Source organism: Bison bison, unplaced genomic scaffold, assembly GCF_000754665.1.
Source record: "Bison bison bison isolate TAMUID 2011002044 unplaced genomic scaffold, Bison_UMD1.0 scf7180017864371, whole genome shotgun sequence".
Taxonomy (NCBI): domain Eukaryota; kingdom Metazoa; phylum Chordata; class Mammalia; order Artiodactyla; family Bovidae; genus Bison; species Bison bison.
Window position 1 is genome coordinate 16,543,786 of NW_011494943.1, and position 10,259 is coordinate 16,554,044.

The window sequence follows — 10,259 nt, forward strand, 5'->3', positions numbered from 1 at the left end:
GATTTCTGGTTTCTCTGCCTTTTCTAAATCCAGCTTGAACATCTGGAAGTTCATGGTTCACGTACTGTTGAAGCCTGGCTTTGAGAATTTTGAGCATTACTTTATTAGCACGTGAGATGAGTTCAATTGTGCGGTAGTTTGAGCATTCTTTGGCATTACCTTTCCTTGGGAAATTTTAATATGTTAAGAGGAAAAAAATCATTCTTATTTAAGCCAAATAAGTACTATCAAAAATATCAGCCCCAAACCCCAAATTCTTACTAGGGCACAATGATATCTAAGGCACTTACCATCAACTGGTATATATGGAGTTAGGTCAGTAGGTTCGTCAGTTGTGAGTTTGACTGCCATGTTTCCAAGAATAGCATCAAGATCCTGAACATCAACTTGCAATCCTTAAAAAGATAAAGATGTGAGGAATTGATATAAAACTCAGAATATAATAAATATTAATGCCTATGTACTATGGTTATTAATTTCATCATAAAATAGAGGTCAAGGACATTTAAGTGCTTAAAGAAGATCATTAATGAACTAAAACTAATCTATTAATTTATATAACACAATCTGCTTTTTGTGAAAGCAGATTGAGAAAACATGCAGGTTAATTTTAGCAGAAAAAAAAACAAACATAACAGTTTTTATGTTCAGTTTGGTCACTGTATTTCACTACATGCTATGCTTAGTCACTCAGTCATGTCTGACTCTTTGCGACCCCATGGACTGTAGCCCTCCAGGCTCCTCTGTCCACTGGGATTCTCCAGGCAAGAATAATGGAGTGGGTTGCCATGCTCTCTTCCAGGGAATCTTCCCAACACAGGGATTGAACCCAGGTCTCTTGCATTGCAAGTGGATTCTTTTACCATCTGAGCCACCAGGGAAGCCCAAGACTATTGGAGTGGGTAACCTATACCTTCTCCAGAGGATCTTCCCAACCCAGGAATTGAACCAGGGTCTCCTGTATTGCAGGTGGATTCTTTACCAACTAAGCTACCAGGGAAGCACATCTCAATATATAATAGCCTTAAATTTTAATATATCCACAGCCAAAATTGAGGCAAACCTAAATTGTTAGAACATCTCTTTAAAATAAAACAGGAGATTATTTAATCAATATGAACAGTAGTGTAAATCCTGACAGTGTTTTTTTTTTTTTTCTTTTTGTAATTCAAGTGCACTCGCTTCAAAGATGGTTTGAATGAATACATTGACTGTCACACATCTCACAGCACTGAAGCGCCTTTGTTTTAGAGATCTTGGCTGATTTAGATTCCAATCATTTGAACCACTTATTCTCTTTAAACTTCCACTCTTATGTTCTAAATTCACCAGTAAAGAGTGAGAACACAAAACACTAGGCTCCCACCCTCAACCTTAATAAAAGTGGAACTCCAGGCTCATGCATGCACTCTCTCTCCTTGCAACCTCACTATGTGACCCCAGATGTACTGAGTAATTTTCTGGTCATATAAGTAATAAGCCTTTATTTTTCCAAAGTTTCCTGATGATTTATATTCAAGGGTATCTGGCAATTGTAACAATAATCACAAGGGCCAATCCAATCACAGCACTGGTTATTGATAGGCTCAGACTGGCACAAAACACATATATACGTATTAAAAGTAATTATGGAAATATATATATATACACATATATATGAATGACAGCAAGCAATATTTAATGACAAGAAAAAGACAAGAGTGACACACAACAGTCTCAATCTGAATTTTCAATTTGTATCTCACTCACCTTTTGTAGCTTTCACACAGTTCAACAACCTATTCTTATATATTTTTCCATCAGATGTAGCTGTAAGAAAATAACATAATTTAGGTCATAGGAAAAAGAACTAGATATACTAAAGCAATACTAAATATCCAAGTACAGTAATATAGACCATAAAATAATTTGCTCCTAAAATTTACCTAATAATAAATAATATTTATTAATTTATTATTATTAATAATAATTGGAGCAAAAAATAATTTGCTCCTAAAATTTATCTTCTAGAAATGATAAAACAAAATGTAAGAAAAATTCTTAATATGGTAAATCTATCAATTCTTTAGCACCTGAGAAAATTATTAATACCTACTATGCTAAAGCAAAAATTTGGAAAACTCAGTAGTGGCCACAGGACTGGAAAAGGTCAGTTTTCATTCCAATCCCAAAGAAAGGCAATTCCAAAGAATGTTCAAACTACTGCACAATTGCACTCATCTCACATGCTAGTGAAGTAATGCTCAAAATTCTCAAAGCTAGGCTTCAGCAATACATGAACCGTGAACTTCCAGGTGTTCAAGCTGGTTTTAGAAAAGGTAGAAGAACCAGAAATCAAATTGCCAACGTCTGCTGGATCATCGAAAAAGCAAGAGAGTTACAGAAAAACATTATTTCTTCTTTATTGACTATGCCAAAGCCTTTGACTGTGCGGATCGCAATAAACTGTGGAAAATTCTGAAAGAGATGGGAATACCAGACCACCTGACCTGCCTCTTGAGAAACTTATATGCAGGTCAGGAAGCAACAGTTAGAACTGGACATGGAATAACAGACTGGTTCCAAATAGGAAAAGGAGTAAGTCAAGACTGTATATTGTCACCTTGCTTATTTAACGTATATGCAGAGCACATCATGAGAAATGCTGGGCTGGAAGAAGCACAAGCTGAAATCAAGATTGCAGGGAGAAACATTGATAACCTCAGACATGCAGATGACACCACCCTTATGGCAGAAAGTGAAGAAGAACTAAAGATCCTCTTGATGAAAGTGAAAGAGGAGAGTGAAAAAGTTGGCTTAAAGCTCAACATTCAGAAAACGAAGATCATGGCATCTGGTCCCATCACTTCATGGGAAATAGATGGGGAAACAGCGGAAACAGTGGCTGACTATTTTTCTGAGCTCCAGAATCACTGTAGATGGTGAAATTGCAGCCATGAAATTAAAAGATGCTTACTCCTTGGAAGGAAAGTTATGACCAACCTAGACAGCATATTAAAAAGCAGACATTACTTTGTTGACAAAGGTCCGTCTAGTCAAGGCTATGGTTTTTCCAGTAGTCATCTACGTATGTGAGAGTTGGACTATAAAGAAAGCTGAGCACCGAAGAATTGATGGTTTTGAACTGTGGTGTTGGAGAAGACTCTTGAGAGTCCCTTGGACTGCAAGGAGATCCAACCAGTCCATCCTAAAGGAGGTCAGTCCTGGGTGTTCATTTGAAGGACTGATGTTGAAGCTGAAACTCCAATACTTTGGCCACCTGATGCAAAGAGCTGACTCATCGGAAAAGACTCTGATGCTGGGAAAGATTGAGGGCCGGAGAAGGGGACAACAGAGGATGAGATGGCTGGATGGCACCACCGACTCAATGGACATGAGTTTGGGTAAACTCTGGGAGTTGGTGATGGAGGCCTGACGTGCTGCAGTTCATGGGGTCACAAAGAGTCGGACACGACTGAGCAATTGAACTGAGCTGATGCTAAAGCAAAAACATTTCCTTATTTTATATTTTTTCTAACTCTCTTTTTTTCCCTCTACTAGTATAGTTTTATATCTCTCCTCCTCCTTCTCCTATTTTCTATCAGCATCTCAGTGGAATGAAAGATAACTATCAACATTCCTCAGTCCTGATGTCAAGACTTAGAATTGATTGGGCTATTGATATATTTTAAATGACAATTTATAAATTCTTAAATAGTCAATATATTATCTCTAAAATTTGGATATGTTTAATTATCTCTAATTTATAATTTATCTATAATAAACCTGGGGTATTGGATAAAATGGTTTTTTAAGGATATCATTATCTCCTCAAAAGCCAACTATTGCTTGAAAAACTGAATAACTTTTTTGATGACTATACTAACTCTCTTAAAGGTAATATTAACTCTCCTGAAATCTATGCTGATATTTGAAATACTCACCATAAACTGGAAGTAAATTCACTAGCTCCAAGTGTTCTTTAGGTGTGGGCTCTATTCCCATATTTTGCATGACATTATCCATATCACTGAGGTCAACTTCTCCTCCTTCAAAACAAAAGAAGGAGAAAAAGATGAGATTTTTTTAAACATTATAATTTCAAATTGTGAAAGTAAAATAAGGCATAATGACACCTGCTAAACAATAAGCAGTCAATTGCAGATACAGAGAATGAACAGTATTTCTTTAACTCTAGCAAAAGAGACATTCCCATAACGGTGGTTATAAAATAATAATTCATACAATCAATAAGGCTTATACAATTTTTAAATTATTATAATAATAAAGACGATGGGTACAAATAACCGTGCAGTATACAGTATGGAATTAAGCTACAAATCAAGAGCAAAAGATATTAGAAAACTCCCATACGTTTGGAAATTAAAGAACATTTTTCTAAATAAATCATATGTCAAAAATCACACTAGAATTTAGAACATATTTTGAATTAAATAACAATAATAATAGTACTTGTGGGATAAAGTAAAGGTGTGCTGAGAAGGAAATTTATAAACTTAAATGTATACAGTAGAAAAGATGAAAAGATTAATAATCTAAGATTCTACCTCAAAGAGTTAGAACAACAAGTTAAACCCCTCAAAAGTAGAAAAAAATAAATAAGAAAGAGAAGGAATTACTGAAATGGAAAACAAACTCTAAATAAGAGCAATACAACCAAAACCTGGGTTTTGGAAAGACTTACAAAAGTGATAAATACCTGTACTAATATTAACAAAGGAAAGAAGAGAAAATATAAATAGTGAATATTTCTAAAGACAAAGGGGAAATCACTACAGATTCTACAGATGTTAAAAAGATAATGAGTATATTATGACCAATATATAACTGATTTGAATATTTAGAAGGGACAAAGTCCTAGAAAAACACAACTTAGTAATGATGCAAGAGGAATATAAAATCTTGATAGCCTTATATCTACTAAGATAACTAAACTGGCAGTTTAAAATCTTACCCACATAAAAATCTCCAGTCCTAGAGTGTTTCATCTGTGAATGATGCAATTAAATACAAACTTTTCCAGAGAATTTCTAACTCCACTTCGCAAAAATCCTAAACAAAATATATACACATACACACACATGCTATGCTAGGCTAAGTCTCTTCAGTCGTGTTCGACTCTGTGCGACCCCATAGACGGCAGCCCACCAGGCTGCCCCGTCCCTGGGATTCTCCAGGCAAGAACACTGGAGTGGGTTGCCATTTCCTTCTCCAATGCATTAAAGTGAAAAGTGAAAGTGAAGTCGCTCAGTCGTGCCGAACTCTTAGCAACCCCATGGACTGCAGCCCACCAGGCTCCTCTATCTGTGGGATTTTCCAGGCAAGAGTACTGGAGTGGGGTGCCATTGCCTTCTCTGATACACACACATATACAGGCACAAATTGGAGAAGGAGATGACAATCCACTCCAGTACTTTTGCCTGGAGAATCCCATGGACAAAGGAGCCTGACGGGCTACAATCCATGGGGTTGCAAAGAGTCGGACCCCGACTAACACACAGACACAAATACAGATAAAATCACCTCCATTTCTATATGTCAACGACTAGGATATTAAATAAGAAAAATATATATCACTTTCAATTACATAAAAAAACTATAAAACACCTAGGAATAACTCTAACAAAGGAGAGAGATTAAGTTGACCTAAATAAATATAACATTTTCTACTAAGTCACTTCAGTCGTATCCGACTCTGTGCGACCCCATAGACGGCAGCCCACCAGGCTCCCCGTCCCTGGGATTCACCAGGCAAGAACACTGGAGTGGGTTGCCATTTCCTTCTCCAATGCATGAAAGTGAAAAGTGAAAGTGAAGTCGCTCAGTTGTTTCCGACTCTTAGCGACCCCATGGACTACAGCCTACCAGGCTCCTCTGTCCATGGGATTTTTCCAGGCCAGAGTACTGGAGTGGGGTGCTATTGCCTTCTCTGATAACATTTTTAGTGATGTGCTATTACCTTGAACTATTTTCAGTGATGTACTACTAGCTTGAAGTGGCTCATAAGGGCCAATTGTTAAAAATTTAGGAATTTTGTGAGTTAGTCTTCTTTTTTTGATTTTCTACACTGCTGTATTATTTATTTTTAATTTATTTTGTAATTAGAGGAAAATTGCTTTACAATGCTGTGTGAGCTAGTGTTTAAATAGTAGCTTGAAATTGGCCAGGGTGAAAGTATTTATACTATGTGCTTAGTCGGCTTCCCTGGTAGCTCAGATGGTAAAGAATCCACCTCCAAGGCGGAAGACCTGGGTTCAGTCCCTGGGTTAGGAAGATCCTCTGGAGGAGGGCATGGCAGCCCATTCCAGTATTCCTGCCAGGAGAATCCACATGGACAGAGAAGCCTGGTGGGTTATAGTCCATTTACACTATGGAAAGTAAAATATGCTACAAATCAGGTGTTGTTTTTTCCAGAGAGTCATTTCACCAGCACACCACTGATTTTCGTAAGTCAGAAAACTTAACATTGCATAGATGTTAATTCTGTGTAAATTGATCTAGATTCAAATAAAACACTAGCAGGATCTGCAGGGGCAATTAAAAGCTGATTCTAAAATTTATACAGACATGCAAGTGACCAAGAATAACCAAGACAATCTTTATAAAGTAAAGCAAATTTGGAGGACTTACACTTCGGACATTAAGACATATTAAAGCTATATTAAGTGTATAGTATACTGGTACAAGGACAAATAGACCAAAGAAAAAATCCAGAATCAGCAACACTTTTGTGGTCTTTAATTTATGAAAAAGTTTGCCTTATATTGCAGTGGGGAAAAGGATCATCTTGTCAATGAATGGTGCTGAGTATATATTTAGAAAAAAGCAAATAATGACCCTTATCCCATTGCACAGAAAAATCAATTCTAAGAGGATTATAGGAGAAAATGTGAAAAAAAGTAATAAAGCTCCCAGAAGATAAAATAGGAAAAGTGTTTGACCCTGGTGCATACAAGGATTTCTTAAATACGCCCCTAAACTCTCTAACTACAAAAGATTGATTAATTGATTCAACTACACATAAAATAGAAACTTCTGTTCATCAAAAGATATAAGTGAAAATGTAATACATACAGTGAGACATTTACAATTTATATAATCTATAGTGGATTTGTATCCAGAATACATTAAAAACTATAGGTAAAATGCAGGACATAAAAAATTTAATAACTAAAAGAGAGGCATCCAAGCAGACAAATAGACAACAGATATGAACAGAAACTTTACAAAAGAAGTTATCAAAATAAACATGGGAATAAGGCATTAACCAATAAACATGAAAAAGGTGCTCAATATCATTAATCCTCAAGGAAATGCAAGTAATAACCACGGTGGGACACTGCCATGTACTCACCAGAATAGTTACATGGAAAGGACAGACTGTATCAAATATTAGCAGGAATGTAAAGCAATTGGAACTCTCATACACTGCTGGTTGGAATGTAAAATGGTACAACTACTTAAGAAAATCAATGGACAATATCTAATAAAGTATACACAATCCTATCTTATGACAAAGCAATTTCATTTAGGTATCTGGCCACAGAATTGTGCACATGTGTTCAGCAAGAGGTATATACAAGAATATTAATAGCAATAATAAATTATTTGCAACGGCTCTAGACTGGAAATGTCCTTTAAGAGTATATTAAATAGATCTTTTTAGTATACTCATGCAATGGAATATTACACAGAACTGCATTCAGGTACAATGAATTAATTAGAAGTCATTTCACCTACCAAAGTAAGTTTTTTCTCTAAATATCTCTACTTGCTTGTAATTTAGTGCATTTTATAACTACAGCAATGAAAAGTACAAACCACTGCCACATGCAACAATATGGATAAATCTCAGAGAAAAACATTTACTATAATGCTGAATGAAAGAAGGCAGTGAAATAGATACAGAAATAAATATAGTAGAATATAAATCATATAGTTCCATCTAAAGTTCAAATACAGATGAAACTAACCTGTGATCCTAGAATAAAGGATTTAATAACCTCTAGAAAGTATCAAAGTAGAAAGTATGAAGGAAGTGGCTATAGGGGATCTTCTGGATTATTGATCTATTTATTTCTTGATTCAGGGTGACACGGATAAGTTCATTTTGCAATAATTCTTAAGCTAGATAAATATGATTTTATAAAACAGTAATTACACACATCATACTTCAGCAAAATATTTGTCATAGAAAAAACATAGTTTCCTGTCAAGAATTAGTATCTTAAATTTATAGTAACATCTCACTAACCTGTAATAACTTGTACTGTATCCATCAGCGTTTTCAGATCAGTCTTCCCTTGAGCTATTAAATAAGTAAGGCATAACTGATATAGAAAGCAAATTCATAAAAAAAGATTTGCAAATAATATTCCAGAAGCTAGCTAAATTTTGTTACTCCAAAATTCACATTATCCACTGGGTTCATTTTAATGCATACTTCTTAGTTTTCAGAGATTGACTCTATCTTAGTAAGCTGGCCCTTGACCCTTGGACTATAAAGTTTGGCCCAGAGTAAAATATGCTTTCACTAGGCAAATAACCTTATAAGCATGACAGGAAATACCAGCCATGCAAGTTTATCCCCTGAAGATTCTAAACTCTGGTAATGCTATGAATTGTAAGCATGGACTGCTGGTCAAAAAAAGTTCGTATTTTTATCTCCAGTCTATTCCTAACTGATCTCTCTTGTCACTCAGAATTGCCGCTGACAAATGGTAACAATATACTAGAGGTAAATATTCATGACCTAACCAAAAGCAGTTATTTGTTTTCTTTAGGAATCATTTAGTCATTTTACTCAGTTATTTATCCAGTCATTTACTGAATTATTTGTCCATCTCTCAATCAACTTTTATGGAATGCCAATTTATATGTCAGGTACTCTGCTAAGTACTGGCTATAGAAAGATGAATGGTAAGCCCTTTTCTGAAGGTAAATAGTACTTCTTTTCCTAAAGCTCACATTAAAGTTACCAGATAGCAAATAAATATAAACATATTATTACAATACAGTGTAGCAAGAACAATGAAAAAATATATGTACAGTGATTATGAAAACAGAGATGAGGTATTTAATACATCCTGGGCAATTAAGGAAAAGCTTTTTGGAAAAGGTGGCTCTCAACTCTAATATGCAAGGAGGAGTTAGTCAGAAAAAGGGGAAAAAGAGGCCCTCTGAATACTGGGGAATACATTAACAAAGCAAAATTGTGATGAAAAAACATGATATATGTCTGTCTGGAATAAAAGTTCAACGTTTGAGGGTAAAATACTAGACTAGATAAGTGAAAGTGAAGTGAAATTGCTCAGTCATGTCTGACTCTGCGACCCCATGGACAGTAGCCTACCAGGCTCCACAGTCCATGGGATTTTCCAGACTAGACAGATAAGCAGGGCCCAAATCATGAAGTTACTTATTTGTTTACCATATGAAGGCACGTGAGACATTTCCTAGTACATTACTGAAAACCAATAAATGATTTTAAATTGAGGCATAATATCATTATATTTGCATTTTATATGGATCACTGTGAAGGCTACATTCTGGAAGCCACTGCAGTATGCGAAATCAGAAAAAAAAAGGACCTAAAATATGGCCATGGTAGCGAGAACAGAGACATGTTGAAGAAATTAAACATGGAATTTTTTCAGCATTTTGTTATGAAAATTTCAAACATACAGCACAGTTGAAAAAATTGTGCAATGAATGTTCACCACCTAGATTCTGCTATTAACATTTTACTATACTTGGTTTGTCACATAACCATCCATCTATTCATCTATGTATGGTATTTTTGAAATTTAGGTTTATGGTATGGACCTAACAGAAGCAGAAGATATTAAGAAGAGGTGTAAGAATACACAGAACTGTACAAAAAAGAGCTTCACGATCCAGATAATCATGATGGTGTGATCACTCACCTAGAGCCAGACATCCTGGAATGTGAAGTCAAGTGGCCTTAGAAAGCATCACTATGAACAAAGCTAGTGGAGGTGATGGAATTCCAGTGGAGCTATTTCAAATCCTGAATGATGCTGTGAAAGTGCTACACTCAACATGCCAGCAAATTTGGAAAACTCAGCAGTGGCCACAGGACTGGAAGAGGTCAGTTTTCATTCCAATCCCAAAGAAAGGCAATGCCAAAGAATGCTCAAACTACCGCACAATTGCACTCATCTCACATGCTAGTAAAGTAATGCTTAAAATTCTCCAAGCCAGGCTTCAGCAATACGTGAACCGTGAACTTCCAGGTG

The 10,259-nt window shown here is 35.7% G+C and overlaps 1 protein-coding gene across 1 annotated transcript in view; it reads right to left on the reverse strand.

Annotated features, from left to right (window-relative positions):
- EFCAB13 (EF-hand calcium binding domain 13) overlaps positions 1 to 10,259 on the reverse strand; it is a 175,963-nt gene that overhangs the window by 12,934 nt on the left and 152,770 nt on the right. Inside the window, exons 30-33 of the mRNA XM_010856564.1 lie at positions 8,255 to 8,330; positions 3,924 to 4,028; positions 1,750 to 1,809; positions 291 to 395 (exon numbers count right to left, since the gene is read on the reverse strand). Coding sequence (XP_010854866.1) covers positions 291 to 395; positions 1,750 to 1,809; positions 3,924 to 4,028; positions 8,255 to 8,330 — 346 coding nt within the window. The remainder of the gene's footprint in view (positions 1 to 290; positions 396 to 1,749; positions 1,810 to 3,923; positions 4,029 to 8,254; positions 8,331 to 10,259) is intronic.